This window comes from Brachionichthys hirsutus, chromosome 10 (assembly GCF_040956055.1).
Source record: "Brachionichthys hirsutus isolate HB-005 chromosome 10, CSIRO-AGI_Bhir_v1, whole genome shotgun sequence".
Lineage (NCBI taxonomy): Eukaryota > Metazoa > Chordata > Actinopteri > Lophiiformes > Brachionichthyidae > Brachionichthys > Brachionichthys hirsutus.
In genome coordinates this window covers 6,025,474-6,047,186 of record NC_090906.1, presented here as the reverse complement: position 1 = coordinate 6,047,186, position 21,713 = coordinate 6,025,474, and the positions used below count along the sequence as shown (strand labels likewise).

Genomic DNA, 21,713 nt, shown 5'->3' with positions numbered 1-21,713 from the left:
TGTACTATTTCTTGGATCCAGATCAGATTATGTCGTGTGGTAATCGTATCATTTTTGTCCGAGCGTCGAAGGTATTGTCTGTAAAGTTAGAAACAAAAATTGCCCTGGTCACGGGAATGTAAATAATAATTGAATATTAATTCCTGATGCAAATGATGACCAGAATCTGTGTTATCTTAGGGTACAGGGCTTTAGGCACAACACACATAGTTTTGCACATCATTAATTGGGCTGCTGTGAGTCTTAATCCACTTATTATTTAATGAGCAGATTCACGTTGAGCAGAAATGAGTTGCCATGGAAGGGAGGTGTTGGGGGGGGGGGGGGGGGGGCTTAAGGCACTATATCTAATTGAACTCCAGTCTCTTTTTTTTATAACTGGTAAAAGGAATCTATTTCTATTTCCTCCTGTTCGGAGTTTTCACTCTCCTGATTTATTTTCAGCCTCTGTTGTCTTGTCCTCTCATTTTCCTGTGGTCTTAAATCCTCTTAAGAGCTTTAGCAGCTTATGCCAGTGTCTTATTCACTTTTTGCTTCTCTTAATATTAACACTGGTACTGACTTTACAATGCCATCATAGTCTGAGGAGACACGTTTAAATGAAGGTTATCTCATTCCTTTGGACGAACTTGCCACAGAATTAGTTTACTGACGATAATGCAATTAATGTCCTCATTAATTTAATATTCTGTTTTGTATTTGTTGCATTATTGCAGCTTATATGTGGCTTGCACTGTGATGAGGCAGTGACTGCATGCGCAGTATCTCAAAGGTGCTGTGAGGGTTAGGGCTAGGGCTACGCAGTGGCATGAGGCGTATCTCTGCTCAGAGCCTTACATTTATTATTATTTTTTAGCTTTTATGACTGTAAAATCTGAGGCCCTTGAGGTTAAAAACAGAGCACTAAATGCTCTTTGGACACCGAACGTTCACTGTCATGGGACAAAAAAAAAATCAAAGTAACAAATGCGTAGATCAGAGGATTTATTTTCAGTAAACAAACTTTTTAAACTTACAGTATATATTTTGTCTATGAATCTGAGAAGCTGCGAAGTCCTCTGTGCTTTGGACTTTTAGTTTGAAGCCGTAGGCAGACTTGTGATTGAGCGAAGTTTAGATAGGTCAGGTTATGAATAGCCAGCGATTTCTAAATTTCTTGCTCTAATCCCCATCACCTCTGCCTCTATCTCCCCTTTCTGTTGTCTTGTAGAAGTCAAGGCATCTCCTTCCACTAACGCCGTCGACCTTGTCCCTTCTAGTGTGAACTCCCAGAGCCTGGTAGCAGCTGGCGCAGTGTTAGCAGGGTGCTGGTAAGCTGAAGCCCTGGGAGAGATGTCACAACTATACTACAGGCGGACTGACAGCTCCTCATATCGGGACCGCATCCCGCTGAGAATTGTGCGGTCTGAGTCGGAGCTGTCGCCTCTAGAGAAAGCCTACCTTGGAGCAGTGGAGAAGGGGGATTATGGGAGCGTCAAACAAGCTTTGGAGGTGCGTGAGTATGGGTCATTGAATTGAAGAATGGTTGCTTTAAATGCTCTGTCTTCGCCCGCATGAACAGTCTGCCAGCCTCTGCTCATCTAGTAGCGAGGCCATACACTAACAAGTCACGTATGACATTGCTGGAATAATTGTTGGTGAGTTGGAATCAATGCAACTGATTTAGAGATGTCATTTAGATTCTAAATTTTAGAATTTTGTGCAGCTCTTTTCTTTTCCCACAGTGCAAACTTGACATTTTGGTCAGCAATTCAGGTTTTAGGATCTTAGTTACTAGAGCAGCCTTGAGCTGCCAGGATATTGATGTAGTTCCCATTTAACTACTGATAAAATATGTCACCAGAAGGTGAACATCATTCCTGCAGGCAGCATTAAGTCTTTACACTGTTGAGATCCTCTGTCATATGCGAAAGTAGCAAAACATTTACACATATTTCAAAAATCAGTTTGTACGGCATGTAAAAGAGTCCATTTCTTTCTAATAGAAAAAGTTCATAAAAAAACAAGACCCACAATAGCTCTTGAAAAAAAACAGAAAACCTGCTGCCGCTAATTGCAAATTCATTTTGTCAGGAGGCAGAGATCTACTTCAAGATCAACATCAACTGCATCGACCCTCTTGGTCGCACGGCCTTGCTGATCGCCATAGAGAACGAGAATCTGGAGATCATTGAACTCTTGCTGAGCTTTAACGTCTACATTGGCGACGCCCTCCTGCACGCCATCCGGAAGGAAGTGGTGGGAGCCGTGGAGCTCTTGCTAAATCACAAGAAGCCTAGTGGAGGCATGCAGGTGAGGAGGGAGCTGGTTGCAGTAGAAGGCATTTCAAATGAATAGAGCTTTATACATTGACATGCTGTAGATGTTTGCCAGTGCGCAGGCAGTGCTATGCTAGGAGAATAGCTAGGATTGATCATCTCCCAAAGAATTCATTCATATATTCAGTCTTTCCCTGCAAGAGAATTGCAAGCATGATTTATTTATTTATTTTTGCATTCCAAGCACCCTTAAACATTTATTTCAATTATATTTTAATTGTATTTATTTATTTGTATACAGTATTGCATATTCAATACATTTTATTTTTCTATGATTAGTTTCTACATCAATTGATTTAATCCTGTTCCATTCTGATAAATACACAAATGGAAGCCTCACAACACATTAAATATGTATCATTAATTTTAAAAACAGTTATTTATGTAATCAAATAGATAACAACCCCTCCCCCCAGCCCATCTTTTTTTCTCAGACCCCCAGAGTACCGATCAATGAGGCCACTGCTTGAGTCACGTTGAGTCCTAATGAATGCTGAGTGCAGCGTCAGCCAAAAAAAAAATACTGCTGCTCATTGTGCAGCTTATAAATTATATTCCGGGGCCTGGAGCAGTTTATGCCACCCAAAATAAAGCACTAATTGTTGGTAACAAAAGCAAGCATGTTAAAAAGTTGCCTCCATGAGTACATGCCTGTGTTTTGTAAAGGGGGTAGCTCTTACAGGTTTAAAGAAGATACTCAAGATAATATGTATATTTTAGTAATAATGTATTCATTGTTTTTTTTAAATGTTATAATTTCGATTAGCGCATAAATAAACCTTTTAGTCAACAGGAACTGCCTGCTCAGGGATTTAATTACTGTAATTAAAAACAAATGCATTTCAGATTGGTTCTGCTTTGCAATGGTTTCTCTCTACCGGAGCAGCGTTTTTTCTTTTCTCCTTGTTGCACCACACACACTGAACAAAGCGGAGCGCATACACACTCCTGCGCCTGGTTTGGCTCTCCCTACCTGCAGTTATGCACTATGAACCACGGTGAAATGGCTTCGGCTTTATCAGTCACCTGAACCAGAGATTGCGTTCCTGGTCTTTCCTGTTAGAAGTCTTTCATTTGACTTTGATCAAGTAAAGTAAAATTGTCAACAAAAAAAAAGAGTGAAAATGAAAGGGAAACAAGGCAGGGAACAGAAGCGAGATATCTCAGGTGTATTTGTTAAAAGGATGGGAAGGTGACTGGGATACAAGGCCTTCTTGTCTAAACCCCTCAACTGTGACATCTATCAGCTTCCACATTTCCGCTTTACCTTATTGCCTTCACGAGATAACGCCTCTTCTGCATCGCATGAGTAGGTCATGAAAATGCATCACTCCAGCACCAGCAAATTTACCCAAGAGAAGCGCATTGATTATATTAAAATGGTGTCTGGGAAAAGCGCATCTTATCTCCTGCCAGTGTCTTTTCTGAGATTTATGAGTATGGAAATTCATTTTATCCTTTGCTGCAATTGTGTTCGTTTGCTTGTCTATTTTTCAATGTTGTCTGATTGATGTTTTTGTAATAATCTCACATGTTGTGGTTTATTTGTTTTCTGATGAGGACCACATTGGAAGCCTTCTGGAATCCTCTTGAGTGCAGATCTAAATGTGTCAGAGCCATAAATACTGGAGCTGACAGTGCTTCACAATTACAACAGCTTTGTTCGTTTTTGTATTTGTTTGCTTGTTTTTGTGTGCAGCCTGTATCATATGCACACGATGCTAGTTATGTAAGGGGATCCTTCGTCTTCCTGCATACGAGACAGAACATGATGTAAATGCTACATAATCATACTCACATTAACCCCTCAAAGACTGAAGCTTATTTTGGGCTGTCTCACACAAAACCAAAACTGCTCAGTCTCCCATTTGCCAGCTTTTACCCTAGCAATTTATGTCATGTTCTAGGATGCCAGGTGAAAGCCAGACAGGGAGTGATAGAAGAAGCAGAAGCAATGCATTAAACCGATGCATATGTTCATGCATATGCTTAAACATAAGCATCAGTGTGCTCCCAGAATGCAGTGCTGCTCTGAGCTTGGGCACAGGCCAGTTCTTTTTGGCATAGATTCTTTGATGTCCCTTCTCCTCCCACATGGATAACTGAGCACATTGTATATCTCAGTGGATCATCGCCCTCTTCTGTGAGATGTGACAACTTTCAGTCATGGTTGTGTTCCACTCTTTGGTGTGCTGCTGCATCATTACAATAGCTATTGTCTGCATGATGAAATGTGTCTCATTGTGATATGGATGATGACATAATTCTGGGAAGTGAACCAACCCCCCCCCCCCCCCCCCAGATAATAATTCTTCAGATTTAGTCCTCAGAGTGACAGCATTTCACTGATTCTATTTCTGTCTCTGCTCAGAGAAGAAGAAGAAAGTGAAATCTTTTTTAAAAAAGTACTGTACATCTCAAAATTAGACTTCACAGCTTGTCTATGCTTTAAAACAAGTCTTGGAGCAAATTGAAATCCACATATTGGGCCTTGTAAGATATGAACTATGCTAAAGCATACAAGACATCATTATGTTATCGGTGTGCTCGTAGTCACGTCACCAGTGTAGCTCTATGCATGGCAATGTTCTCTCACTCTGGATGGATTAACATGTCATTCGGTACAGGGGGAACAACGAACCACCAGCTGTTCGATCTGTAAGGGAAGTTTTGCAAAGATCGCATCTTATAAAGAAATGAATGCTTCCATGAGAATGACTCTCATGGAATTCTCCCAGATATGCACTTGTAGTTTTTTAATTATTCAACTACTTAATTGGACGGATTGCTACGAAATCTGGTCCAGGCATTCGTACCATCTTGAACAGTGATTTATTCATTTATTTTAATGTAGCACAGTTATTCGGTCAAGATAATGATTTGTACAAAACCTTGATTAATGGGCGGTTAAGTTGACAGCAGTGTTGCCTCGAAGCAAGATTTTATTCCGGGTTTCACCTGAGGAATTGGGACTTTGCTCTATTGAGTTTGCATGTTCTCCCTGTGTCTGCTTGGGTTCTCTCCGTGTTCTCTGGCCTCCTCACATGACAGAAAACATGTAATTTAGGTTTACCTGTGGGTGTGATTGGTTATTGGTCTTTCTAAGTGGCCCTGTGACTGTTCCAGGTTGCACCCCGCCTCTTGTCCAATGTCAGGCTAAGCGGTGACAGAGCATGGATCCATGAATGGTCAATGGTTTATAACTAAATTCTAACAGAATGACTTCCCACGGCCCTTAGCCGTAATTTATGTTTAGTGCTAATTAGCAAGTGTTAGCACACTAATTCAGGACACACCATTGTGAATAGCCTGTTTCACTCGCTTGTGGTGCAAACTGGAGAAATGATCAATGAACAAATTGTCCAAGTGAAGATGACAAAACCAGTGACAACTATGAGAAAGGTGGGCAGGAGTGTAAAAAGCGTTGGTATTTCAGGCTATAAGTTATGTGAAGGATAATGAAGTACCCATTATCAGGAATTAATGAGACATGAGCACCAACTGGAACCATCAATTGCACAGTAGAAGAGAGACTGATTGCTCCTTCAATCGCTTGTGTCTATACTATCTATGTAAAGCTGTCACTATAAATAAAGGCCATTATTCCCATCTATCCTCTGTCTAAATAGGTATTTGCCTACCACATGTTTATCTGTCGTTCCTTGTTTCCTTTCCCCTCCCTTCCTCCATCACCAAAGAATCAGATAATGGCCTTCAATTAAAATAAATGAAAAGGGCCAGTTTACTCCTCTGCGGCCTGCAGCGTGTATTCCTATTGAATGACATGGGAATAGCAAAAGGGCTTAGCTGGAGTGGGTGATAAGGGGGGGGGGGGTGGAATGAGATACTGTTAAAGCATGATGATTTCCTTTGAAACGGTTGAAACACTCATGGTTTTTACCAGACTGTGGTCCTTATTCATTGCAGTAATCTGGCTATGCATGGTCGCTGTGACTTTGACCGAGGGCAAAATGTCTTGCTGGTTTTTAAATAGTTTTCAATGCAGCTACCAAAAGCTCTAATGGCTGGTTTTGATCCCTTTTTTTTATTTCATCCAGCTTCATTGTGAAGACTTATGAACTGCAGTCTGGGGTGGGCAGAAGATCTTTCATGTTCAGTTTAGCCAATCATTGACTTCTACAACGTGATCTGTTAATGAGATCTAAAGGATTGCAACAAACCATGTAAAGCTGAGGCCAAATATGCTGCGGTGAGAGCTTCATTCAATACATGTGTGATTAAAGCTTTAATTCTCTATCCTGAAAGGTTCCTCCTATCTTATTGGATAAGCAGTTTTCTGACTTCACCCCTGACATCACTCCCATCATCCTCGCTGCACACAGCAACAACTATGAAATTATCAAGCTTCTGGTGCAGAAAGGCGTGTCTATGCCGCAGCCACACGAGGTGAGCGAACTCAACTTGTTTGCGATGTGAACTGTATTTGTGGCTTTCAACGCAAACCCCTTTATTTCCAGACTGTCAACAGCAGTGCAGGAAAGAGACGAAAGGGCAGGTTTAAAAGAATGAAGTGTGGTTATGAGCGTGCCATGGTCAGACATAGTTGGAAGCATGTGCACTTTTTGGATTATGATGAGAAGCATAATTAAATATGAATATTGTAAGTGTGAGTACAAGTTTTCAGTCAAGTTTGATGATATGCACACCATTTATCAAGTTAAAAACATACCGATTGAGCCGTCAGTATCTGAATAGCACACATTGTTTCATCAAAATTATGTTCTCCTTCTTCGCTACAGCAGAAAATGGGATTAATAGTATCGTGATGACTACTAGACATTGTAAAACCTCAATATGCTTTGTGTGATGCTGCAGGTGCGCTGCAACTGCGTGGAGTGTGTTTCTAGTTCAGACGTGGACAGTTTGCGTCACTCCCGCTCACGCCTCAACATCTATAAAGCTCTGTCCAGTCCCTCCCTGATAGCGCTCTCCAGCGAGGACCCCTTCCTCACCGCATTCAGGCTCAGCTGGGAGCTGCAGGAGCTCAGCAAGGTGAGGTCAAGAGAGCCAGTCAACCATTAAACTGAAGTGCTTCGTTTTTTTCTTCTTCTGAAGAGCCTGAAATAACTCTTCATTAATTTCCATAACTTGAACTTTCATCGCACTGTGCAAAGTTTAGCGATCTGTCCATTCATTTTATGAACAGGTCTTTTTAAATGTTGCTTGAAGTGGAAATTAATGAAAAATACGCCAAAGGGTCGGCAATTAAAATAAATTACAATGCAAAAGTGGATTCCTTGCCTTCTGCAATTCCTAATATTCAAACACTAATATGCACAGATCATCACAAGAGTCTAAGTCACGCATTGTGGTTCACCACATCAGCAAACAATGAAGGCATCAGCTTTGGTTCCAATGAATCATTACTAAATAAATCCATGAGTTAAACATGTTATGACTTTGTGTTGAGGTCTATTAACTCTTTGTAAAGAACATGTGTGGTTTAACATAAATCCCTAACTCTTTCCATAGGTGTCATTACCACATGAATTAACTGTAATTATTAATAATAATTATTTCAATGCAATTAAGGGACAAATACAGACTTAATACATAGCAAATAATACATGATTATTTTCTCATTATTATTATTATTATTATTATTATTAATATTAACTAGAGATGGTCCTTGCATTAGTTAAGCACTAATGCATGCATATTTGTGCGCATGTATTATAAATAGTATTATAAATATGTCACACACAATAATTAAAGGGCGGCAAGGTGGCGCAGTGTATAGTGCTGTTGCCTCACAGCAAAAAGGTTCTGGGTTTGATTCCTTTCTCTGCATAGTGTGTATGTCCTATCTGGGTTCTCTGGGTGAATTGCTCAAACTAAACTAAAGCGTCCGTGTCGTGTGGCCTTTCGCCTGTAGTCATCTGCGAAAGGCTCCTCCAGACCCCGTGACCTGCAAGGCAGATAACGCGGCTGTAGACGAGACGATTGTGATTCTTCTCTTCTACAAGAAAATGGATGGACGGATGATAATTGCAGATTAAATATCACATATCAATCAAAATTCGGATATGAATAAATGCATTCATTGATTGATGTTCTCTAAGTCTGCTTCCCATGTTGCCTGAGGCATCTAAAAATGGGGCTTACATTTATTGGATACAAATTTTAAACATAGCTCGATATGCATATTTCCGTTGGGTAGTACAGTGGATGAGCTGAATGACTTGCGGAGGCGGTGCATTTTATAACACTTTGGAAACAGCTTCATAACACAAAATATCCAGAGGTGCTAGTTTCTTTAAAAACACCACTTACCTAGACATGCCTGCTCTCTGAGACCCCTTCCCTCGTGTATTGACAGATTTCAGCTGCTAGGCCCCCGTAAGCCTTTTGATGTGGAATGGTATCTGCATCCTGCGTCCTCTTTTGAAGGTGGAGAACGAGTTCAAATCAGAATACGAGGAGCTCTCCCAGCAGTGTAAACAATTTGCCAAGGACCTTCTGGACCAGACGAGAAGCTCCAGGGAGCTGGAGATGATTCTCAACTACAAAGATGACATCAACTTGTTGGATGAGGAGGGCAACAACGATCTGGCGAGACTCAAACTAGCTATCAAATACCACCAAAAAGAGGTAAGCATGATAATACACGGATAATTACAATGAATAAGCCTTTGTTTTTATGTCGAGGTACTCAGTTCCTGGCTAAAGACTGATAGTGTGCATTCTTTGTAGATGCAAAATCTCATAGTCACTTTTGCTCTGTCTGTCTAAATGCCCTCAGTCAGATGATTAGAATATTATTTTTAGCCTTTCTGATCCTTCAGTCCAATTGTTTGCTAAGTTGTCGACTGTACCGTTTGCTGTCCGATTTCAATGACTTATATGACAAACTATTACAGTTTCTGCACTGAGATGATATCAGAGCTACTGAATGATGATGATGATGAATATATTTATTAGATAGAATGTTAGGGTACAAGTACAGTCACACAGTAGCATGTATTACAGTACAAATACAGTCAAACATCCTGTCTAAGAGGAGCATTTCAAAAAAGCCCTTGCGGTCTTGTTTCCGTTGAAAGTCCTCAGTACATAAATCATCGACATTTAACAATACAAATAAAAACAAAACCACTGCCAGTTTAAAGTACAAGACCCAAACGCAGATACATGAGAGCTGCAGTTCACAATAGTAGCAACAATAAGTGAATGAACTCTGAATAACAAGTCCATAAAAAATGGTAAAGATGGAGGCTTTATCCAGATTATCCACAAAAGGAGTTTTTGCACAGGGAGATAATGAGACACACTTTAAAGTTTAAACCAATCAGATAAACGCAGGAGGGAAAATTAAACAAATGAAGTTTTACCAAGTGGGACAAACAACAAGGGAAACAAGCTTTGAAAATGCAGAAGGAAACAACAAACTAGGTCCAAACCATTAAAAGTACCACACATTGGTTTGGATAGAATTTCTGTTTTCACTTTGATAGATCACTCTGATGGTAAGACAATCTTCAATCTTAAAGCACGTATGCTCAAAGGTACCTGACACCATATTAAAATTATATCAGTTGTTCAAAATGTATTATCACTACCGATACTACTCTACAATCACTACTATTTGTCTACCGAAAAAGACAATAACCTGTCGTTGGAATTTCGGTATGCGGTGCATCCAGCTAAACATGCACACTGTGAAGTGGTCTGCAATAATTAATGCAGTAAATCTGGACTGGAAAACAAGTACTAATGAAGTCGGTCACTTTGACAACCCAATTTCTTGTAAATGTAAATATGTTCTCTGTTGGACATGAATTGCATTTTGAATGTGTTTCTTGTAATTTTGAGGAAAGTGATTCAAACATAATAACACTACCACAATATTTCCTTTACAGTCCATTGATTTTATGCTACTGATTCCACTGTGTGATAACCTTTTTGTCATTGGCTAGAAAGAAAGGCGACTAAAAGACACACTCAATGTTTGCCCCTTATAGGGTGCCTCTCCTGCAGCTGTAAGCCTTCAGCGCCTACGATGTCTGTTTGGTCATTTGGCTCGGTTAGAATAATAAGTGATGCATGAACTAAGTGTGAACTGGTTTGATAAGTTTTGGAATGTTCGTGGGCTGCCTGGCAGAATTGCTCTTCTTATTATAGAGAGGTAAATCAAAATGAAGAGGAAGCAGCCACATTATTCCCCGGAGTAAATTCTAATTCACTCAGCAGCGTTTTTGCTTGAAGCTCTGCTCGACTGTCACAGCAAATGCACTTCTGGAGGCGTCTGGATCTACGAAACTGCTGCTTCGTCCGTCGTCCACCCGGTTGCTGCGCACTAAGACACGGGTTGGCAGATGAGTACGTTGAGTCAGAAAAGGAGAACTGGGAGTAGTGGAAGTGCAAAGGTGGCCGTAACGATGTTTGAGCTCCTGTCAGCTCTGCTGACATCCTGGTTGTTATCGATAAATCTATCACTGTTCACATTGTGAATAAACACAGCGAGCTTCCGGCGTCTGCTTCTCCTGCATCCCTGATCTAGAGACATTGACACAACAGTTGTTTCCCATTTCGGATGTGTTTTCCCACCATTCCATATAAACGCTAATGAATGTTAAACTTAATGAATATTAACAATGCTGCCACCCAGCAGTTGTCACCATGGCGACCTCAGCCTCCCGTAACAACATGAGCAAAGATGCTGTTGTGAGAAATTAGTCTAGAGTGCTGAACTTTACAGTGGATGAACATTTCTGTAATTGCGCTCTGTAAATTCTGCTGCTGCATGTTACCATAAAAGGGCTTCCTTCCTTATGGTTGCTCACATCAAAATTCTAGGAAGTTATAGGTTCATCTTCAGGTTCAGCCGTTTCTGTATTGACTAATATCTATTTCTCTTTTTGCATGGTCATAGTGCTTATAAAATAAAATAATAATATAAAATCAAATCCACTGATCCCGGAAACTTCTCAGTGATGTCATGTTTTGGCCAGCAAGCTAACAAGAGATTAGCTTCTAAATAGCTACTGGTATACCACAATCACGTCCAGAGGTTCAGGCTTCAGTGGCCGCAGACAAATAGAAAGTAATGACTGAGGCTTATTTTATTTCTCACCTGCTTATTCCTTCTTTTTAAAGAAGTCCAGTTCAGAAGCCAACTATGCTCTTAAACGATTAAACATCAACACATACTGCCAGAGTTATTGATTAAGTGACACAAGGGATGGAAGCGGAGGGTGATAGTGGATGGATTGGGGGTGGAATCCACCCTCATCTTGCCTCAAAGCAACTACAGTGACAGCTAATTTCTCTCATATTAAGGCCACAAACTCCTTAAACATTTGCAGTGCAGCAGACATTTTTTTCCACCCATGGTTTAAAAAAAAAAAAAAACATTATCCAGAGACAAAAATGTCTCTAAATGTACGAAGCACACAGCTTTAAAAGTAGACCATAGGCACCAATATTCAAGATTCAAGATTCTTCATTGTCATTATGCTAACATAAAGTTCTGTGAAGGCTCACGGCTTCAGGCACACAAAAGAAAATCAATGGTCAATTTACAATGTAAATTGCTTAGGTCGCTGTTGCTGTCAATTTAACAAGGAAGCGGTATTTAGAGTAATTGTTTTGTGACGTGGTCCAGAAACCCGGCAGGGCTTTGGCCCCTGTGAAGCATCAAGAATGAAATGGACACAAGCTGCACAGCCTGAGCGTTCCAGCAGAAAGAGGTTATTATGTTCAGGGCATTTTGTCTCCATTTTGCAATCACCACTTGTCTTTTTCAGACAAATACTCCTGCTCTTATAATTGGCATGACATTCACCTTGAATGTGTAGTTCTTTTCTGTTCTGTTTTGAGCATTCGCTGTTGTAGAATGTTGCAGTTAGAATGAGAAGCATATTTTGACCCAGACTGAACAGAGCCAGTGACATGCTCCTCTCGTTTGTGCATGTGTTTATGATTGGTTGTTTACAGTTTTTGTATTTATCCCAGCATCTGTGTGTGCTTTTCGGCTTTGACGCTACTGTGCTCCCGGCGATTAGAAAGACGATTTATTATAAAGGCCTGGGAAGAAATCTCCACAGGCCTCCTGTCTAAAGAGCTTCGCTAACAGAGCAGCCTGTCTTTGATACAGCAGGAGGCCACATCACATAAGGACAATCTGAGGCACACATGCATTATAGTGTCGCTTATCCCTGCTACCTCCCCAAGGGTTCCACTAGATTACTCTCAGTTGTACTGATACTCTTTTAAAAAATAGGTAAGTACATTGAGAATTCCCAGTGTGAGAGAAAATGATGATCTTTCTTTTTAATACAGTATTTGAAAGTCTTTGAGGTACCAAAGAAACCAGTAAATGTTACGTATTGTAGTTTGACATTGCCCCCTTGTGATGTCCCGTAAAAACTGCAATGTATCTTGAAATCTTTAAAATGTCCCTTAAAGATTATACCCTTTTTGTGTGCCAGTCTTTGGTCAAAATAGCAAACAGATGCTGCAGGACAGCGTCCGTCATTTCTGTCTCAAACAGCTCCGCCAGAAACGCTCTAAACCCGGAAGCAAAATTACGTTCATAGCGAGCACGTGTGCAGCAGCGCTACCATGGTAAACTGTGAGGTGACGTTTTTAGCACACAATAAAAAAACATTTGAAATTTTTCACCGGAACACTACCACAAAAAATAAACTTGATCCACTCTGTTCTTCCTTGACTCACGCAGGAGACAGAGATTTATTTAGTCAAGATGGTTGATCAGTGCAGCCAACAACATAGCAGCGTTTGTGTGTCCCTGACATGTTGCTCCTCTCTCGATGCGACGAGCGACAGGTAAAGTGGATCATTCTACAATTGATAGTTTACAGCAAAGAGAGACGACAACCCCTTGCAGATTTGGTGTAAATCTGCACATGAACGGAGATATTCTTTGGCAATCTTTCTATTTTTCATGTATGCGCCATTTTTTGTGAGTGTGTGAGCCCAATGCACCAAAGGTGACAGACGATGTGTTCCTCAGAGCCTGTTTCTCAACCGAGATTAATTTAGAGGTCTAAAAATCCTTGTAGACTAAATCTTTGAAACCTTGGGAAGTTTCGCAGGTTGGCTCTGACTAAATTGTAATGCATGGTGATGAGGAGGTTTCAGAATGGGCCAGATTTTCCACATTCTTAACGTAAATGCGAAGCGCCTTATCCCTTGAAATGGATGGAATTCATACACACTCTTGTTTTATCTGTTCCACAGCACAAAGACACTCGAACCTCCAGCTGTGAGTGGCATGCATGTCACAGTGTGTGTCTGTGAAGGTAGAGTTTCAGCAGACCTCTTGTGTTGCTAAAGCTGCAGGCAGAAACAACCTCACTTGTTCCCTCACGGCTCACGCAATGATAGGAAGGCAGAGAGGATTACAAAGGGGTGCTTTCAGAAATGGACTTGAGACTCGGAGGCATCGCGTTTGAGCTGTGTGAACGATATGACACTCCACTACACTGTTTGTGACAGGAAGAGTCGAGTTGTGTGGAATTTATCATTGTAGTAGGCAGAGATGATTTGTGTCGGAGAGTGGATTTAAGTCAGTTCAAGTTCAGGAGAATTCTCTGTGAGGATTTAAAATGCAGCAGCATAAATGATCTTGTCTCCGTTTTGATAATGATCCCGATGCCCGTCTGGATGCAAAGAATCTGGATTATTTAATTTGATTTATAATGGAGGCTTTTTCAAAAATCATATCTTGCTAAATATATATTCAATTCACTCAACAGAAATTACAGTCATAAAGGGGTCCGATATGCACTATCATCGAAAATGTCTACTGGGTCTGATCGAGAATGATGTCATTAAAAAATGTTACATTTTAACATTGAAACCCCATTTATGGCATTAAATCAACTCCGATTCACTTAGTTGGTGTATAAAGGCACCAAGAACAGTTTAGAACCTTTAGATGATGATCCAGATCAACATGTGGACGGTGGAAATCCAATTACGAGGGGAAGGAGCTGCTTGGAGGAGGTCTGCGCTCTTTGAGTGTTTTTCTAGTTCCATTTATTAATTCGGCATGAGCAAAATAAATTAGAAAAAATGCCAGATGAAGTATATATGAGGAATTTTAGAATGCACCATTGTGTTTATTTGAAACCGTGTAATATAATATTAAATAAAACAGCCCTTATTTCAATCCCTGCTCATTTATATTGATTATCTTGATTCAACCGTTCAGTCTGCTCGACCTCCCTGCCGCCATCGTGCCTCGGTACTGCAATGGTTCCACAGCAGAGGTGTTCTTACAGGATATGTGTGTCTTTTTACAGTTGTGGTGTAGTTCATTAGTAAGAGAATTGGGTATTTGGATAAAGATAAAAGCGTTGTGGCAACTACTAAAAAAACATCTAAGCTGTGAGTTATCACAGAACATGTTCCACATATTGATGCAGAAGCATTTTCAATACAGAGAAAATAAGTTTTCAATTTCAGCCCAAATACAGTGACACAGTGATACAGTGAAATAGCCAATATTGCATAGATAATCTAAAAGGTTTTCGTTTTAGCTCACATGCCAAGAGAACTATGAGCACAGATTATTTTCCTAATTATGACATTAATTAGCTTTCTTGCTGACCTCATAAGAACACTGCTGGTCTTAAATATGCCACGCTGATAAAGGCAAACCATCAGGGAGTTCCAGCAACCTTGTTTACCATCATTAATGAATCTAGGAATATTGTTCTTTCAAACAGGAAAAGATGTGAGTGAAAATGTCCAAAATCTTGTAAAACAAAAATTGTGAGAAAAAAAGATCAAATCTTTCTTTAAATAAAAATATAGATGCTTCCTCATTTTTTTTTTAGAATTTGCTTGGATTGTGTTTTTTCTCTCTTCATTTTCTGGATTTCTTCATTACAAGACATTCCCTGCACCCGTGGGTCTGCTTCAAACATTCAGTTGGCACTTAATGAGGTTAGCCATTTTGTCTATAATAAGGTTCGTACTTGAAAGAGTCAAATTAACAGAGGGACTTTTTTCTGCTTTTCTTTCTCTCTTTACTCTCTAATGTTCATAATATGTTGGATTTATTGTGATAGAAATCATTATTAATGACAGTGTTGTATTAAAGCTCTCTCTCTCTCTCTCTCTCTCTCTCTCTCTCTCTCTCCGTCTGTAATAAAGAAAGGATTCCCCCTCTTCTCCACTCATCGATATAGTGTAACCCTCTGGATTCCTTTGCTGAATTTCCTCTTAAGTTTTGTAGTTGAAACTGTGAGCCATTCTAGTCAGACCCAGACACAGTAGGGGTTTTTGGTTCCCATGGTAACAAGGCTGCCGTGATGATGAATTTGCACCAAACAGTGGCAGCTACATTTCGGCTCTGACATACAGTCTCAATGTGATATTCCATATAAAATGCTGCATGCTCTTGTGCTGTCACTTTTACATGAGCGTATTTTTTATTTTTTCCATCGACATGAATACTTCACAGATTTTTCCGTTTCATCAGAAGATGCTGCCGATGCTTGTGTCTATTTGGCTCTTGGAACCACAGATGTAGTTTTCGATCCATTGACATTTTTGACCATCTAAGCCTGCATTCATTTACCAGAGTGCAGCATGGAATAAATCCAAAACTTTTCCTTGTTATTCTTTTCACTTTTGCGGTCGCACAAGATATTGTTTCAACAGAAAAAGGCAAAACGTGAAATGGGCCAATGAATAGAAAACAGGACCGGATATCTCCCACATGTTGCTTCATGTTCCAAACAAATTTTGGAACATTTTGTTGTAAAATTGGAACTTGCTTCAGGTGCTAATGCTGTCATTTGCTCACTGGGGGATTATGTTCATTGTAAAATCAGATGCAGGTATCCCCCCCCTATCAGATCATATATCACTTGTGGTTTTTTTTTTTCATAAATCAATCAGATGATAAGTGTAAGTCCTCCCTCCCTTGCTTTGTCTCCTTAAGTTTGTAGCTCAGCCAAACTGCCAGCAGCTTTTGGCATCCATGTGGTATGATCAGTTCCCTGGCTGGAGACGCCGCCAATGGGCAGGAAAGTTCTTCACGTGCGTCTTCATTGGCCTCCTCTATCCCGTGTTTGCTGTCTGCTACCTCATTGCTCCCAAGAGTCGCTATGGCCTCTTCATCCGCAAGCCCTTCATCAAGTTCATCTGCCACACAGCTTCCTATCTTACCTTTCTGTTCCTGCTGCTCCTGGCATCCCAGCACATTGTCACTACAGAGCAGGACCGGCAGGGCCCTGCACCCACCACTGTGGAGTGGATGATCTTGCCCTGGGTATTGGGTGAGTAAAGGGGGGTGAGGAACAAGTGCATTGGGAGAGAAACATGGCTGTAAATTGGTGTGCAGATGAATCAAATCTAGACTGGAACCACCACACAGAGCCACCTTGTTCCACTACATGGTCAATTTGTATTTGAATAACTTATTGTACCACTCTGGATCCCTCCTCCTTCAATCGATAACTGCACACCAATCAGAGCTTTTCTGTTTCTATGGCGGAATGAATTTTAAACAGATGATCAATCTCTGCTTCTAGGATTCATCTGGGCCGAGATCAAACAAATGTGGGATGGAGGGTTCCAAGACTATGTCCATGACTGGTGGAACCTGATGGACTTTGTCATGAACTCTCTGTACCTGGCCACCATCTCCCTCAAGATTGTAGCCTACACCAAGGTACCCAATGATCTGTGGCAGCAGAACAGAAAGGTGTGGTGTAACATTCTTGCGGTCTTTCTTTGCCTTCACGATCCTTTGTCCCGTTCAGTACAGCGGCAGTAAACCCAGGAACCAGTGGGAGATGTGGCACCCGACACTCGTAGCTGAGGCAGTGTTTGCCATTGCCAACATTTTTAGTTCCTTGCGCCTCATCTCACTCTTCACAGCCAACTCTCACCTGGGGCCGCTGCAGATCTCTCTGGGAAGAATGCTTCTAGACATCCTTAAGTTCCTCTTTATCTACTGTCTGGTAAATGCACAGCTGTTTTCACACGGGCAGAATATAAGCATTCATATTTTAGTGTGAAAGCATGCATAGCATCATAGCAAATTAGCATCTAATCTCTCTCTCTCTCTTTCTCTCTCTCTCTCGCTCAGGTCCTCCTGGCATTTGCTAATGGGCTGAACCAGCTTTACTTTTACTATGAAACCAAGGCAGAGAAGGGCAAATGCAAAGGCATCCGCTGTGTTGAACAGAATAACGCTTTCTCCACGTGGGTTCACGTGAATGCAATTGTGTGTAGTGATGTGTGATGTTGTGAAATTGAGTGGCAAAGATTGAGGTGTGTGGCGAATGTTGGTACCCGTATTTTCACAATGAATGAAAACTGAAAACGTTTAAAGTTTTAAGGAAAAAGTTATAATTTAGCAAAAATTCTCCAATTCCACCCGTGTTAAATAGATTTATTCTGAGGGCACATGTCTCCATTGCAGGCTATTTGAGACCTTGCAGTCTCTCTTCTGGTCGATCTTTGGTCTGATCAGCTTGTATGTGACAAATGTGGATGCTGACCATCAGTTCACCGAGTTTGTTGGCGCCACGATGTTTGGCACCTACAACATCATCTCTCTGGTCGTGCTCCTCAACATGCTCATAGCCATGATGAACAACTCCTACCAGCACATTGCGGTAAGCAAACTTCCACATATTAGTGATGCGAGTTGTGGATTTTTTTTTTTCCAACCACTTCCAACCTCACTTCCACACCACCGCCTCCTGTGCTGTGCTTTTTTAGGTCGAGGAAAGCATTTCATTGTTTTTTGTTATCTGCCAGCAACTGATAATGTAGATTTCATATCCTTGGATTAATAGCTTATCGGCCCAATATGAATTGATGCTCGAATTTTGCTTTCAGGATCACGCCGATATTGAGTGGAAGTTTGCCAGGACGAAGCTGTGGATGAGTTACTTTGAAGAAGGGGCCACTCTGCCAGCTCCATTCAACATCATCCCGAGCCCAAAGTCATTCTGGTACCTCATGTGCTGGATCAAGATGCAAGTGTGCAAGAGGACGATCTCCAAGAGAACCAGAACTATTGGAACGCTCGGTGTAAGTTAGGTGTCAAACACTAACAAAAATGAAAAGGTTCCGCAGAGATGGAAAGAGGAGGGTTTGGGTTCTCTCTGAGGGGAACCAGTACATTGGTACTTTTGTTCACCTAAATAACATTTTTTGATGGTGGGAGGAAGCCAGAGAACACGGAGGAAACCCACGCTTGCACAGGGAAAACGTACAAACTCCACATGGAAATGTTCCAGATCTTTGGAACCGATAGGAGTTTTTTAGAACTGGTATCCTGCTGCAACATTCATGGTCTCGTCATGCAGGCAGACACAAAGGGAGCGAAGTTTAATATGATATTGTGAAGACAATGACATAGATTGCTTTTCTCATTTCTCGCCCTTTCTGTAACCCAACCTCTCTGGCATCTGATGTCTGTGTAGAGGCGAGCAGCAGAGAACTTGAGGATAAACCATCAGTATCAGGTAAATGCACTCTCTTTCTGCAGAGATGGAGTGAGAGTGGCAGATTGCTCGGGCTGCTCTTTGATTGCCCTTTCAATCCAACAATGGAATGCTTTTACGATGTTGCATATAATAGGCTTGACAGTTACGCTCAGCGGGTACTCTTCATCATTCTCTGTAGTGATTGCCCATATCGGCAGTCATTGTGGTTATTGAGGCAATTTTCACAAGATATGTATCTTAAATTGTCTTTTCTGTGAGTTGTATATCTATGGAGAATTTACTGGCATCAGGCACTCTGATAAGTTATCAGAGTGCTTGATCGGATATCAGTGATAACATACATTAATTCACATCTCCTGATCCACTTTGTTGCCAGCCAGGCAGCCAACACTATGTGACTTACGGCAAATTGTAATTTACTGTTGATACACTAAAGCATGACTGAGCTTAGAATACACAATTATAAATCCCTTCATCCATCAAGTTGTATCTGTAATGTTTAATGACCTTTGATTTAGTTTAGCAGAAAGTGTGGCATTATAAATACAATATGTAGACTACCAAAGCCCCCATAACACACTCTAAATATACACTTTCATGTAATATTAGATTAGATTGTGTACAAACACCTTCTTTTTTTATTATTATGTAGGAGGTGCTGAGAAACTTGGTGAAACGTTACGTTGCAGCCATGATCAGAGATGCCAAGACAGAGGAAGGTCTGACTGAAGAAAACTTCAAGGTAGGAGGAGCAGTTCCTGCAGAGGAAGCCAGAGGCTATAATAGTATCTCTATAATAGCAGACTATGTATATGTGTTTTGAAGAGGAGGGTCAATGTAACAGCATGAACTGACATTATGCTCGGCAACTGGAGCTCATTATTGTGATTTGCATGCAGTTTTCTGTTTTCTGTTTTGGTTCACTGACTTTTAAAACGCTCATTTCTTGCTGTGGAAGGCAGAGCGCTGTTGTCAGAGTGGGAACTCAAAAACACCCTCCGAAGCAAACTGCAGACAGAGATAGCAACTAGCTTGTAAACATGGTGAAAGATTTAGCAGCTGAAGGGTTAAACCAATTCCTCAGGAATTGGTACAGACTAAAACAGAGCCTTTATAGAGAAAAGGGAATGCTGGTCTAAAATTTAAAAGGATGGCACAAACAACTCGAGATAAATCCTGATATTGCAGTGGTGCGTGCAAATAAACAACTTCGCTAACGGGTCTGCCACATCAAATTAAAAAGTCATAATATAATAGGTTTGTGCTTTATTCCTGCCACAGGCCATGTTACTGCATTACACTTTATCTTCTTAGTATTGAATGAAATTAAATTGAGTCAATGCGGCACAGAACGCTCTGCAGATAACTGAAATGTTATTGAAAGAACTGCGGGAGATGACTTCTGGCTTTCCTCTCCTAGGAGCTGAAACAAGATATCTCCAGTTTTCGTTATGAAGTGATGGGCATGATGAAGACGGGGAAACCGTCTATCCAGGGGACAAAGGCCGGTGCCAGCTCCGTGGAGTCCAGCCTTCCTTACTCGAACTCCTCGCTCGAGGTTTCCCCCTGCCCTGAGACCGGCCAGATGAAAAGCAAACTCAACAGACTGAAGATCATCACATCCATCCTCAAGCAGGGTGCTTCCGCAGCTTCTTCCAGGCCACCTGAAGCCTCCAATGGGCTACCCAATGGGCTCTTGGCCCCGGTGTCCGATGAGAGCTCCAGCGATAAGTTAAGGCGCATGAGAAATTTCCCCAATGATATCGCTGACTTTAGCTTGTTCCAGAAACGCCACTGGTGCAGCATCGACGACGCCACGGACTCAGGAGGGATTTCCAGAAAGATGTACTCTTTGTCAGAGGAAGCAGTGGAGTCTGGCTCAGACGTGGAGGGGAGGGACAAAGAACGCAGGGAAAGGGGCGAGAAGGAAGTTCTGGGCACAAACATGGAGAACAAAGCCACTAAGGCGTCATGTAAAAATACTGAGGACTCCGACAACACCTCAGATGAAGGGGGAAAAAAAGAGGACAAAGTGAGTTCATCCTGCTGTGACTCGGTATCTGATGGCCATTTGTCAGGGTCAGAGGAAACACAAGATGCGAGTACATAAACACAAGCGCAGGACGGAAGACAGAGACTGACAATCAATGAGAGCTTCACCTGAGGACGTTTGTTTCACAGAGTCTAACTTTTCCAGTTCTAACTAAACTGAGGATCACATTTGATCTTTGCAGACTCAGGGAGGCCTTTGGTTCAAGTGTTGGAAATGCTGTTATATTAGCACAGGGGATGCAGATAAACGGAGCTCTGCATGACCGTCACAAGGATTTAGACTTTAAGATAAAGATCATTTAATTTATCTCATCCCCACAGATAATTAGAAACTGATCATTATCTCTCTCTTTTTCACCTTCTCTCTCTCTCTCTCTCTCCTTGTATCTTATCTCATATCTCCTCTTTCCAGATCACCCGTCATTCATCATTATCTCTTCTTCATCAATCTCTACCTCTTTTCCTCTGTTTATTTTTGACACTGCTAACCTCTCATCCTTTCCCCCACTGGAGCAATAGATACCATGTTCTGTTGCAGACTTGACTTTTTGCCTTACTCCGTCTGTTTCAGCACTTTATTCACTTTATACTGTTACACAGTATTTCAAAGATGTGTCAAGTTGTGATTGTGCAACAACAATTCTGTCAATGTTGTTCTATGCAAAAAAACTAAAACTAAAAAAAAACCCTGATATTTTTTGAAGAGGATAGTGGTACATTTAACAATGTGACAGATTCTTAATACAAGAATAACAGGAGACATATTACGGACAGTTTACCATTTAATGAAGCATATTATTCATGTTTTCTCGCTCCTACAGGATCTTTAATGATTATTTAAAATAAATTGGCTGTTTTTAACCAAGACTGTTGGATGTTA

At 41.0% G+C, this 21,713-nt stretch overlaps 1 protein-coding gene across 1 annotated transcript; it reads left to right on the top strand.

The window, feature by feature from the left end:
* Positions 1 to 1,332: 1,332 nt before the first annotated feature.
* LOC137900235 (short transient receptor potential channel 4-like) lies at positions 1,333 to 20,891 on the top strand. The gene is made up of 14 exons (XM_068744296.1): positions 1,333 to 1,491; positions 2,074 to 2,292; positions 6,585 to 6,725; positions 7,155 to 7,331; positions 8,730 to 8,930; positions 16,258 to 16,594; positions 16,850 to 16,989; positions 17,081 to 17,281; positions 17,410 to 17,525; positions 17,746 to 17,941; positions 18,168 to 18,362; positions 18,758 to 18,799; positions 19,434 to 19,523; positions 20,202 to 20,891. Exons 1-14 carry the CDS (start codon positions 1,333 to 1,335, stop codon positions 20,889 to 20,891), a joined length of 2,904 nt encoding a protein of 967 aa, XP_068600397.1.
* Positions 20,892 to 21,713: the final 822 nt, after the last annotated feature.